Genomic DNA, 13999 nt, shown 5'->3' with positions numbered 1-13999 from the left:
TACTATGGGTTCGGCCAAGTTTCACGCAGTCCCATAAAGTTTGTTTACAGCCAGAAATCCTGGCGCTCAGGTTGCATCTACATAGCAACACTATTTCGGCATACTGGAGTATCCTGAAATAGCTGTCCTGCGTCTTAACAGCAAGCCCGTTATTTCAAAACATAACAGGCTCGCTCTTCCGACGTCCCTGTAAACCTGTTCCCATGAGGAGTAAAGGATGTTTTGGAATAGCGGGTTATTTTGCAATTTGGTGCTGTTTCGAAATAAGATTGAAATAAGATACACAATTTGACCTACGCAAATTGCCTATCTTATTTTGAACTACAGTGCAGTGGAGACGTAACCTCAGTGTTCTGTGCTGTTGTTTAGTTTTAACTTATGCCTAAATGTCTTCTAGGAGCCCAGTAAGCAGTAGAAGTGTTGGTAATGTTGCTAGACATTATTGACCTCCCATAGTTCAGCAAATTTTCTAGTTCAGCATCAATCAGATCCCAAGGGTGCTAGACTAGAAAGGTTCACCCTGTATTGTGAAATGTCTCTTCAGGAAAAAGTGACCCATGGATGTGTCGAATAAATGGAATCTAGAATGCTGAAAGGTCCAGAGAGTCTTTTTTAAAGACAGCTAATATTGAAACAGTATATAAAATCGGTGAATTACTTCAGTTCTAACTAATGAAACACTGCATGTTTTCTTGCAAAAAAGCACCAGAGCCAAACTGCGCCGTGGTGGTGTGGGAGTGGTGTGGAGTGCAGCATTCTAGGGAAAGCTTTGGATCTTTCAGAGCATTGTGCCTTTCTGAGGCACAAGTCTCCCAGGATTCTTCTGCATATGGAGGGAAGGCACCAGCTGTGCCAGCAGTAGGGGTAAGCACCACATACTCTTCCTTCTGTGGTGTGCCAGCTCTGTAAATAATCAGCCATGGTCCTGCTGCCTTGCTAACTTCTTTGGGGTGGTGTGGGGTAGTTAGGAGAAGCAGAGGGCTAATTTGTATGGAAGCTGGCCACACTCTTGCCAATAGAGACATTTTTCTTTCTCATCAGATGTGTTTTTTATTGAGAAGAGGAAGCTGCTGAATATCCCTAATGTGAGAGAAGTCACATGCAAGGTTATGAAATATATAAATGTTACCTTTTAAATTTGGCAGAAAGGTAGAGAGACGTGCTAAAAAGGTCAAACCGATCCTGAGTCATTCTTAAAGCTGTTATAATCAGGCAGATATTTTTTAAGCTCCACAAGACATTTGAAAACCCGACAACCACCCATAGCTACTGCTGTGTATGAAGGGTTAGCTCTGTCTAATGTATTTTTAAAGAGGTGGAAAAGGAGAAAGAAAGATGCTCTTGTGTAGGAGAAGGGATACAATAGGTAAGGAAAGACTGCTAATTATTTTTAGTTCCTAGGAGATGCTTATACAAATGTAAAGAAATATTTTTTTCATAAAATGGTAGTTGACTTAGTACATCTGAAAGTATCACTATTTTATTTGTAGTTTGGCTGTCTGTAATTTGGCTGTCTGATAAAAGCTTATAACAGTTTGAATGACAGTGTCCATTAAGCATTATTTTCATTTCATAGAGCAAAGGTGTATCTATAAAGTTTACAGAACAGACTTTACTGAACAGCAGGTTAATTTAGCTATAATGCTCTCTGCCCAAGGGAGAATGCTGGGAATCCATGGATAGTTCTCAGAGTGCTGGTGAAGTTGTTCTGTTCAGGTGCTGTTGTCATTATTGATCTTGGATAATTTTATTAAGCTACATTTGCTCCTGGTGTAGTTCATTGATATGAATGCATTTGGTGCCATTGTATTATCTGAGTTGATGTCCATTTTGGGCATGATCATTTTGTGGGGCTACACACACTGCACCGCACCCACCCACTCACCAGGAAGAATCTTGGTAAGTTTCCAAGAGTGCATAAGGTATCTTGGAACAACAGAAAATGTGGAAGAAGGCTGGCAGAGTTTCTTTATTTCTTTAATGATTAAGGTCTCCTCTGTGTCCCATCCTGCTGATTTTGCTCTGGTAATTCATAAGAGGTATCATACATTGACAGATTTTAGTTGTCTCATGGTATACTGCCCTTTGGCCTAATCTCATTCTTAAGCATATCCTTTCCTGATATGCTGTTGCAGTCTTGATATCTGCAGCTAGTGTGTTGGATGTCTCTGTGCCTCCTTCCCCTATAATTGACTTATTGAATGCCATGTTCTTTTCTAATTACTTTGGCGTCTATAAATGAATACAGTGCACATCAGGCTGGAAAAATTGAATCTCAAAAATATTGTGCACAGAATTGACACTTTTTTGCTGGGCTAGAAATTGGAATAGTGTTTAGCACGTCTGGTTATTGTAAAGTTTCATTGCAAAAAATTAAAATGCCCTTCCCAGGAATAGAATGGTGTAATCTATTTAGATCAGAGATGGGCCAAAGCAGCAAAATGTAAATACAGATTTTGTGCCTTCACCCCTATCCCAAAATTCAGCATTATGACCCAAGTTTCTGCTTTAGGCCCATTTCTAATGCACAGTAATCACCATACAATGCATGAGATTGGACTGGAAAATGATTCTTTCCCACATACAAGAGGCCAAATTCACAAGTTAGAATGACTCTGGCTCTAATTCTGCACCTGTTTGACTGCAGCCACATTGAAGTTGCTGTTCAGATTGGACTTTTGACATGGGATTTTTAAAAGCACCTGGCTGATTTAGGGGCAGCTTCCATTAACTTTCAGTGGGAATCAGAGAGACTGATGATCCAGAGTCAATGTAGAGCTGATTGGTATATATTCAACTAAGCTTTTGTTGTTGTAGTTCAAATGTACTATTTAATCGATGTTTTGATTTTGATGAAGTCTCAGCAAAAAGTTTCTGAGATTCAAGTTAGACAGACCTGTTTTGAAAACTGACCTTTTCAATTTAAAAAAAATGAGGTTTTGACAAAATTACAGTTTATGAAAATGTTCAAAAGGTTTTATTTTTGCTCCAATGTGGGGAGGGGGGAAGAAGGAGGAAAAACAAACTTAAAAATTATGGGAAAGGAATCATTGTCTACCCGCCAGCTCTTTGACAATCCCATCCATCATCCTCTGCTTTAAAGTTATGATATAGTGCTTAACTGTTTGTCTTTTTGTGTATATATATTTAAACTTAAACACTTGTTTTCATTTGTTGGAGTGTTCTCTACAGGGTAGGCCTGACATGGTAATCTAATATTCGTGACACTGCTGTAGAGAAACAATGGTCACCCTTTTCTAAACGCTAGTCAGTTTTTCAATCAGACATTCCTGCTACATGTAGTCTTTTTGAAAAGAAATAAAGGATGAAGACCAGTTTGGCACAAAGATCTGTCTTATCCTAACCAATCCAATTAAAACATATAAATTGTTACAAATAGGTCTGTCTCTTGAGTTGCTTTCAGATTAGCCTACCATGTTTGCAATTAAACAAAGAAAGAATGCTTTTAGGTTTAAGTCGTCTTTCAGACAGATGTGATTTAACTAGGCTAATGAACACACATCAGACAAGAAGACAAATTCCAGACTATTTGTTCCCTGGCCAGCCAGCTGTGTGCATACCTCCAGGTACTGCTCATGTCTCAAGAGGCTTTTCCTATATGAACAATTATCACCACTCCTGCTTGCATTCAAGTGGCAAGCCATGGCAGGAGTTTTGCTTGTATACAGCTGCACTTGCTGCAGCGCCGGAGAATACTGTTTACCTGGAATAAAAATTGGATCATATTGTACATGTTGATTTTAGATACATTTTTTTGAAATATGTTTTTAAATATCATCTAAAAAGCTGGATTCATTAACTGGGGGTTGCAAAAGCACTTTGAAGACAGTGTGCTGTTGTGGAGTATTATTAATAACACAAAAGAAGCCCTTTAGGAAGGTCGGAAGCCCTACTCGTAGAAAACCTTGAAGTGGCTGTGTGCCTAACCTATGCTTTTCACTTCTCTTTCTCTAGCAGAGGCAATTCAAAATCATCCCAGTTGAAAAGCCCTAATCTTATCCTGTTGGGAATCTGACCTCTCTAATTAGCAAGACAGAACTACTATGCTACCAATGCTCATACATTCAAAAGAGCTGACATGCTTTCTAGAAGTTTACTAAATTGTACCAATGAAACATTTCTTTTCATAGAAGAATACTTTGCACTGCAGTTATTGCTTGTTCAGTGCAGAAAAATTGATTTTTTTCCTTACCAATCCTCCTTATTTTTATTTTATTTTTTCCATACTGCAGATATTTCTGGAAATACTTGCATGTTGGTTCTTTCAGTTCTCATGAAAGTGTCAGATAATGCATCTCAGGTATTGAGTCCAATGACTGAACGAACACATCTTCACAGGCACTGAAAACTGTCCAAAGGTATTCAGCAGAGGTCTGAACCCCTCAAGGTTTGGACTCTTTGGAAGTAAGGGTGCTCATCACCTCCCAGAATCAAATATGTAGGACAGATCTACTCTAAAAATGCTGTGGCCCTCCTTTTGACACAGCACTGTCCACATCAGGGGTTAGGTCAGAATAAACACATTGCTCTTGGGTGTGGAATTTTCACAAATCTGAGCTATGTAATTATACTATTATAAGTCTGCAGTGTAGACCAGGCCTTCTCTCCCCTATCCCCCCCCCCCAAACTTCTCTGTTTTGCCAGCAAGATAGCCATAGCTTCAGATGATTTCCTGTAAAGTAACAATGTCCATGCTATACTTGGCTACTTTGCTTTTGGGTAGGTGTTGGCAATTAGCCAAGCCGAAGGATGTGAATTAACTTCCTGCAGAAGATGTTTAGTATTGCTGGAATGGAAATAGTGAAGAAGGGAGTCTTTTAGATTATCTGTAGACGATATGTATCTTAAAACACTCAGGTCCACATTCAAAATGGAGAAAATTCCCTCTGCCTTCCCCCTCATGAGTGTATATATGAGAACTACAGCAAATTAGATTATGTTCTTCAGCTGTTTGAATGAGACTGATTCAGTTGTTTTCAGTTGAGATTCTATTGTATTCCCTTTTTTAGCCACTGTCAGTACTTCTCCAGAAGCTATTTCTAGCATCTCTGGGTGGGTCAGGAAATGCATCTGTACTTGTAGAGTCTGGATCCTGAAAAGTGAATCAGGATGATTACTTTTTAAAAGCAATGGATGTCTTACGTATTATAATTTCCTACTTTCCTAGTTGTTGGTTTTTTTCTAAGGAGTCTTTAACAGTGGTCTGGGCAAGTTACTGCAAGTCTGCCGGAATTGAAATGGTCATTTTGTTACCATTGAAAGGTATTGAAAAGCTGTCCTATTTGAAAGTTGTAATTTTGTTGTCAGAATCCTTGTTTAACATTAATGATACAATGAAAGACATTCTCCCACGCATAGTAACATTATGTGCAGTATACATACGCTTAAGAATTTAACTACATAATCTGAAAGCATGGGACCAGAAGTGGGCAAATACTAGCCCACAGGCCAGATCTGGTTAGTCAGGATTAGCCCCGGGCGGGGGGAGGGGGGACCAGGGGAGGGAAGGTCACTGCCATTGTATTAACCTGTGCCTCCACAGGTATGGCATTTGCAGCTCTCATTGGCTCTGGATCGCCATTCCCAGCCAATGGGAGCTGTGGGAAGCAATGTCCCAGTTACTCCTGCAGCTCTCATTGGCTGGGAATGGCAATTCACAGCCATTGGACAATGCAAACTGTAAGCGCCTATACTTGCCAGAGGCACAGATAAATAGCGGCTCCCCAACCCCCATCCACATTGGACTCTCAACCCTAAAAAGAAGCAGGTTTTACTGGTTTAAATTTTATACAGATAGGGGTACAGGGTTTTGCTAAGATTCTAAAAGGTCATCCTAGTAGTACAAAATGTATTGTTTCAAATTATTTTGATTTTTAAAGCAGGACATTTATTTTGTAGCTTTCAAAGAGTTAGACCCAAATAAAAACTTAGATTTTATAGAAAGAAGTTCATAAAGCTAAATTATTTTAGAAGAACTATTCCTTTTGCTAGGTTCTCATCGTTAAAGCTGTCTGCCTTTAGCTGGAAGAAGTTTTTTGATTTTGTAAAAGAAAGTGGAAAAATCATGACTCGTCTTGGCTTATACTGTAATTAGAGTATAGTCAGCACTTTCTAGGAAAAGTTAGATTGCTTTGTGTTTAAACTCCTGTTGGAATTTAAGGATAACTGTGTCTGAACATGCTGGGTCATATTAATTGATCATATGTGGACATTTGTTTTAGTTCTGTTTTTTCAGTTTCTGTTTATTGCCATATGCAGCTCCTATATATTACTAATTCACATATTGAATCAATAATGAAACTTAAGGATTTAATTCTTATTTTGTGAGAGGCAGGACATTGAATTACAAATAGATGATAAGGTTTATGGCATTGCCTAGTAAATATCAACAAATATGAAGAGTCAGTTTGGAGGAAGAGACATCCAAAAGCTTGGTTGCTAATCCTTACTTCCCTGGTCTAGAAACCGAGCTGGAAATCTTATGACATTTCCAGTATTTCCTGGATATAACTAGATTGGGAACATAGCTCCTCTCACTAAATAGTGGTATTTCCGAATCCTGTACCAGCCAAACCCAGGGAATGCAGACACACAGGAAATATTTTCTAAAAGCTTAAGTTTATTCAACTTTTTAGGACCTGAGAAAACTTTGGGGTTTTGTTTGATTCAGGCTTTGGATTAATATATGGCAGTTCATATTTTGTTAAGCAAAGCAGAGAAGTTTTCATGTCCTGAACTCTGAATTTGTTTTCTCTGTCTCTTGGCCTAGAGTTTTCTTTCAATTAATGTACTTGACTCCTTAGAGACAAAGCTAAACACAGAGCTTGCATACCAACCTTTGTGTGTCAAGAAAATTAATGGAATTGGTTTTATGTGAGAAACCCATGCATTGTGTCGGGGGAAGGAGGTTGTTTGAAAGATAAATTGTTTTGTTAATTAAGAATCAGTAAGAAAGAGAAACCTAAAGGGTTAGTATGTGAAACTAGTTTTAAAACTTTAGGACTTGACATATTAAAATCTATGGTATAATTTCACCTGGGGTTTCAATTGTTGTATCTACACTAAGGCTTTCTGGTGAAAATTTCTCACCATTGTTAAAGACTTGGTGCACTTCCATGAGTGGTAGTAATACTGTAAGCCCTAGGGTAAAGAAGTCTCCTATAGTTGACAGGGATTTCAACAGCATTCTACGTAATCCTGCAGAAAAGAGGTCCTACATGACTGTGCTGGAAAAATTCCAATGGCCATCAGTGCCTTGTCACCAGTAGTGTTGCCAGTATTGGTGGAGTTGCCCCAGTATTGGCAATGGGAGGAAACTTGTCTGAAAAATATGTAGTGTAGACATGGCTGATAGTGAGAATGTAACTACTAAACTTTAAATAATGACATATAGCAAAACATGTTAGCATGTTCTTTTGTTGTGCCTGGAGTGGGAAAATTTACTATGGAAAAACATAGCTTCAAACTATAGTTTATATTTAAATAAATGAAATAACATTGCATTATTTTGGAATAAAAAAATGTCCCTTTTACAAGTCAAATTTCCAGATTCAGACTGGTTGGATTTGACATTTATATGTACGTGCATTTTAATGTGTTGATAGTGGCTCTTGTCTGCCTTGCAATCCTTTGAGAACTCCTTAGTGAAGTTTTATATATATACTTAAAAACACAGGAATGAATTGGGGACATATGTGCTCTAGATTGGTTTGCCAATCCTCAGAGATTAAAAATTATGAACTACAAAATTGTGAGATTTTAAAATAATGTTGGTGTTTATTTGAGCTATATTCTGGGTTTTGAACTTGTACGATTCAAACTTTTCTCCACAATCATGAGGGTGAGAAATTGGGGGAAAAAAAAAAAGCTGAGGCTTTAAGAAACCCCAGGTATAGTGCAGTACTTGCCGTAAAAAGTGTGAGAATTGGCAAAGCTGCTTTGGTGAAGAAAGGTGTGAGGGAGGAAGGGACTCCAACTTCTGTAGCTCACATAGCAAGTAGAGAAGACTTTTTATCAGCTGCTAACTTTGTTATATAGCCAAGGAAATTTTTTTGGCAAATGGTGTTAATGGTACTTACTGTCGTGAGCCGGGGAGGTATTTGATTTCCAGATTTCTTTTTTTGTGTGGGTAGTCACTGTGGGTCAATATATGGGGCAAATGATAAAGGACCGTAAGAGAATGAGTGTAACCGCCACCAGACAAATTTGAACCTGGGACCTCTGGAGCTTTGTATAGGAGCCTCTACCCTTTGAGCTAAAAGTTAGCTGGCTCTCAGCCCATGCTGTAGAGGTCTCTTGTTCTTATCTGTTGCTGTGGTCTAGGTGCCACTGTATGAGACAGTGAACCACACTAAGGCTACGTCTGGACTGCTCGCAAAGAAGCTTTCAAAAGAAGGTATGCAAATTGGGTGCAAATTTGTGTATCTTCTTCTGATCGTGTTTTTGGAAGAGTTTTTTTTTTTTTAAGAAGGCAGTCTAGATGGAGTTTTTGCGTAAAAACCCCCATCTACACTGCTTTTTTTTTAAATTTCCAAAAAAGGGATCAGAAGAAGAGATGCAAATTCATGCCTAATTTGCATATCTTCTTTCAGAAGCCACGGGTAGTCTAGACGTGCCCTAGCTGTGTGGGTTACATGAGGCTTACACGCATGCTTGATCCAGGCCTGGAATGAGACTTGAAACATAAAGACATAGCCTTGTTGTTTAGCTGGCCACTTATTGATACATATGTTTTCCTTTTGTTGGATACATCTTGTTGCTCTTCATATTTGCTGAGCATTTGTCCTATAATTGGGTCTCAGATAAAAGGCGAAGAGGCTGGCATTTTGAAATAGTGACCCTCTATTTATATCACCTTGGAGTGACAATTAGAAAAGCGATATTTTCAGGATATCTAGAACATCAGAAAGACCTTTCTGAATCATGGAATCAACTGTAAAAATAACCTTGACAGATGTATGCCCAGGATGGACTCTTGCTATGGAAGAGATGTAGATTGGTTCACCATTGCTTTCTATAAGGATGCTTGACATGATGTTTCCACAGCTCAAAGGATTCCAGTGTTTTAAATAGACACCTCAATCATTCTCATTATATAAGTGGGCCTTTCCAGTTAATTAGAATATTTACTCATGATCTGATTTATTCTCTGATCGTTCAGCTGCTCTGCAGCTGAAAGGATTTTAATGTTGAGCTCTGGATGGGCTAATCTTTAATAAATCTAAATATGTATTGGTGAAGAGAGAGCATATTTTAGTGTCCCATCCACTTGTATTTAAACAACACTTTTTAAAATCTAAATTTCAACACTAGCAGGAGAGGAGGGAGTGGCTTAGTGGTCTGCATATCAAGTTTGAAATATCTAGACTCCATGGAACCACAGGTTCTAATCCTGGCAGGTTGACTCAGCTTCTCAGTCTTCCTATAGTAGATACCTTGAATTCCACACTATTTATGTTTACAGTTCTCGTAGCTGTAACTTGAAAGAGCAAAGTTCTGTCTATTCCACAGAGACATTAGATCCTGCAATATTCACTGCATAAATAGGATTCCCTTGTTTTCTCCCCAAAATTTCCTTTCTGTGTGCAATTGTTCAGGACTGTATATACCAGTTACCTACCTGGTTACTATGCTTCACCACAATTCATAGGTTTCTTACCCAGATTTTATTGATTGTGTATATTAATCATTTTGTAAGCATTTGGGGATTCTTTGGCATGAAAGCCATTAATTAAATTTGATTAGTATTAGGACCATGGGGTTTGTAGGGGGTTTGTGCAAATAATCTGCTTCCTTTGTCAGGATAAACTACTTGACTTTAGGGCCTGTTGTTTATTCATTAAGGGAACTGGATTATTGCCTTGTAAAACAGCATGATGGTACTATTAACACTGAATTATAAGATTTGTTATTATGAAGCTCTCACCTTATTTTTAGCAACTTTTCTTATATAATACATCAGATAATTAGCTGCGAATGGTGGTATTATAGTGAAAGTGTTGTTTCATTACAAATTCTTATGTGCTGTCATACAAGGTGGTCCGCATTCTATATATTGGATAACATTTTAGGAAAGCACTTTCATTTGTGAGACAAATGAGAACCACAGAAAATTGAATTTGGTAATTCAGGTTATCTGTAGAGGTGCTATCAAGGGATTAAAACCACCTGGCTCTTGCTGTGCCTCAGGCTAAATCTAAATTGGCACTTTACAGAGCTGTAACTTTCTGGCTCAAGAGTGTGAAAATACACCCTCCCCTTGAGTGCAGCAAGTTATGGTGCAGTAAAGCATCAGTGTGGACCAGGCTATAGCATTGGGAGGTGATAGTGGTCTATATCATGGAGGTGGTTTACATAGAGTGCTAGGAGATCTCTCTCCCAGTGCTCGTGCCGTGGCCACACTTTGCTTTTATGTGTAGATAAAGCCTCAGATGTCAAAAATAATAGAACCTCTTCTGAATGTTAAATATCCAAAGAGAGCTGATTCCAAAAGCTGTGTCTACACTTACCCTTGCTAGACAAAATTTTTGTTGTTCATGGGCGCTTAAGCCCCTTCCCTGCCTCAGTGAATGACATGGTTTTCCGATGTGTGAATGCTGCTTTGTCAGCAGGAGCATGGTGTCATTACAAATCAACAGACTGAACCATAAATTGTCATACTGTCATTCAGGAATTTCAAATCTGTGTGAATGTGTTGGCTGAAGATGTTAATGCTGGAAAAGGCCTGAAGAAAAAGAATAAAGTCTTTGCCCTGTTGTTTTGCTGAATATTCGTTCTGAAATGTTTCTTAGAAACCAGTGAATTCATCTATAACATGAGCTGAAAGCCAGTAACAGTCCTTGTATCCATTCAGATCTCCCTCAGTCCAGGATATAACATTTTAAGCAAGTGGGATGAATGGGAAGGGCATCACACTAGTGAAATATGAATAGATTTTTCTGAGTCTCCATTAAGAAAATCAATTCTAAAAAATATCTGTCTTGCAGGAAGCCCGTTGAGGAAAATTCTCCATGAATGTACGTCACAATGATGATGACCGACCAAATTCCGCTGGAGCTGCCACCATTGCTGAATGGGGAGGTAGCCATGATGCCTCACATAGTGAATGGAGACGGATCACAGCAGGTCAGTAAGCTTTGTGGTATGAGTGGGAATTTAAGAGACAGTGAATTGTCTACATGTGACCTAGATAAAGGCCAAATAGTGACCTTTGTGCATGGGTTTGATTCCCATTCATTTCATTGAGAACTGTTCCATGTATCTGAGGGCAAAATTTGGCCCAAATATTGGAATGACTCCACCGAGGCCTGGATGTTGTTTTGCATCAGTGCTTTTGCAATGATCAGTTTCATCTGGTATTTAAGTATACAGAGTAGAATTCAAAATAATGGGACAAAATTGTCAAACTTTGATGCCAGACATTAACATCTAGTTCCATATTAATATGCACCATTAATAATTAAAAAACCCTTGTATTGCAGTAGTACATTAGAGTTACACTCATCGGGCCCTGAGGGTTAGTTTTTGTACAAACGTAAAATGAATGGCGGTCTCAGCTACAAAGAGCCTAAACTTGACAAGACAATAGGTGGATAAGACAAATGCACAGCTTGAGGTGGGAAAGCAGGTATGTCTATAATTTTATGCATGGCATGTTAGTGATCACAGCCTAGCCATTATGGGAGAGGAGCGACTTGATTGAGGTGGAGATGGACATAGACACAGATGTGTTGAGAAACTCTGGATTAGGCTAAACGGGCTAAAAAACAAGGGTGATGTCATGCTATGGCGGGATGGCCAACCCATTTAACAAAGAAAGCCAAAACAGTGGCGGAAAGAATGTGAAGAGCCACACCAGAATTGTCGAACAAAAAAAATAAAGGCTGCCCCTTTAAGAAACATGGCTTTTTGGCCATAACAGGTTCCCGTTCACAGCCACCATTTTGGGAACGATTTTGAATCTCCGCCCTGTTGAGCACAGTGAGGCTGGGGGTGGGGGTGGGAGGCAGCGGGGGTGTAAGAGCGGCTTCGCAAGCCACACTTTTGGGGGAGAAGAGCCGCATGATCTGGACAAACTGGAGAAATGGTCTGAGGTGAATAGGATGAAGATTAATACGTACAAATGCAAAGTGCTCCACTTAGGAAGGGACAATCAGTCTCTCACATACAGAATGGGAAGCGACTGTCTAGGAAGATGTATTGCAGAAAGGAATCTAGGAGTCATAGTGCACCACAAGTTAAATGTGAGTCAATAGTGTGACACTGTTGCAAAAAAACCAAACATGATTCTGGGATGCATTAACAGGAATGTTGTGAGCAAGACACAAGAAGTCATTCTTCCGCTTTACTTTGTGCTGATTAAGCCTCATTGGAGTTTTGTGTATGGAAAGGAGGTGGACAGCCCTTGGTGGGGAAAGAACAGATTAGGAACTATTTAGAAAAGCTAAAGATACACAAATCCATGGGTCCGGATTTAATACATCCGAGGGTACTGAGGAAGTTGGGAAATGTCATTGCAGAGCCTTTGGCCATTATCTTTGAAAACTCGTGGCGATCGGGAGAGATCCCAGATGATTGGAAAAAGGCAAATATAGTGCGCATCTTTAAAAAAGAGAAGAAGGATAATTCAGGGAACTACAGACCAGTCAGCCTTACCTCAGTCCCTGGAAAAATCATGGAGGGGATCCTCAAGGAATCCATTTTGAAGCACTTGGAAGAGGGGAAAGTGATCAGGAATAGTGAACATGGATTCACGAAGGGCAAGTCATGCCTGACCAATCTGATTAGCTTCTGTGAATTATCTCTGTGGACATGGGGAAAGTCAGTGGATGTGATATACCTTGACTTTAGCAAAGCTTTTGATACCGTCTCCCACAATATTCTTGCCAGCAAGTTAAGGGAGTATGGATTGGATAAATGGACTATAAGGTGTATAGAAAGCTGGCTAGAATGTTGGGCCCAACGGGTAGTGATCAACCATTTGATGTCAGGTTGGTGGTTGGTTTCTAGTGGAGTGCCCCAATGATTGGTTCTAGGACTGGTTTTGTTCAACATTTTTATTAATGACTTGGATGAGGGGATGAATTGCACCCTCAGCAAGTTTGCAGATAACACTAAGATGGGAGAGAGGTAGATGTGCTGGAGGGCAGGGATAGGGTCCAGAGTTACCTTGATAGATTAGAGGATTGGGCCAAAAGAAATCTGATGAGGTTCAACAAGGACATGTGTAGAGTCTGCAGTTCTGCAGAAAAGGACCTGGGGATTAGAGTGGATGAGAAAGCTGGATATGAGTCAACAGCGTGCCCTTGGAGTCAAGAAGGCTAATGGCATATAAGGTTGCATTAGGAAGAGCATTGCCAGCAGATCTAAAAAAGTGATTATTCCCCTTTATTCGGCTCTGGTGAGGCCACATCTGGAGTACTGTGTCCAGTTCTGGGCCCCCCACTATTAAAAGGATGTGGACGCATTAGAGAAGGTCCAGCGGAGGGCAACCAAAATGATTAGGGGGCTGAAGCACATGACCTATGAAGAGAGGCTGAGGGATTTGGGTTTATTTAGTCTGAAGAAGAGAACAGTGAGGGGGGAATTTGATAGCAGTGTTCAGCTTCCTAAAGGGAGGTTCCAAAGAGGCTGGAGAAAGGCTGTTTCACAGTAGTGATGGATGGCAGAACAAGAAGCAATGATCTCAAGTTACAGTGGGGTAGGTCTAGGTTGGATAATAGGAAAAACTATTTCACTAGGAGGGTGGTGAAGCACTGGAATGGGTTACCTAGGGAAGTGGTGGAATCTCCATCCCTAAAGGTTTTTAAGTCTCAGCTTGACAAAGCCCTGGCTGGGTTGATTTAGTTGGGATTGGTTCTGCTTTGGGAACTGGGCTGGACTTGATGACCTACTGAGATCTCTTCCAGCTCTATGATTACCATAAAATCGCGAGTATAATGCGCACTCCTCCCCACCCCCGGTTTTAAAGGGCTAAAGC

At 39.8% G+C, this 13999-nt stretch overlaps 1 protein-coding gene across 6 annotated transcripts in view; it reads left to right on the top strand.

Annotated features, from left to right (window-relative positions):
* The window catches only part of FNDC3B (fibronectin type III domain containing 3B), a 392858-nt gene that overhangs the window by 62970 nt on the left and 315889 nt on the right, over positions 1-13999 (top strand). For all 6 annotated transcript variants that reach the window (XM_075937961.2, XM_075937956.2, XM_075937959.2 and 3 more), the window contains exon 2: positions 11007-11145. In XM_075937961.2, coding sequence (XP_075794076.2) covers positions 11035-11145 — 111 coding nt within the window. In that variant the 5' untranslated portion in view covers positions 11007-11034. The remainder of the gene's footprint in view (positions 1-11006; positions 11146-13999) is intronic.

Source organism: Pelodiscus sinensis, chromosome 10 (assembly GCF_052426305.1).
Source record: "Pelodiscus sinensis isolate ZL-2025 chromosome 10, ASM5242630v1, whole genome shotgun sequence".
NCBI lineage: Eukaryota > Metazoa > Chordata > Testudines > Trionychidae > Pelodiscus > Pelodiscus sinensis.
The sequence above is the reverse complement of the archived record's forward strand: the minus strand, read 5'-3'. Positions and strand labels throughout refer to the sequence as shown.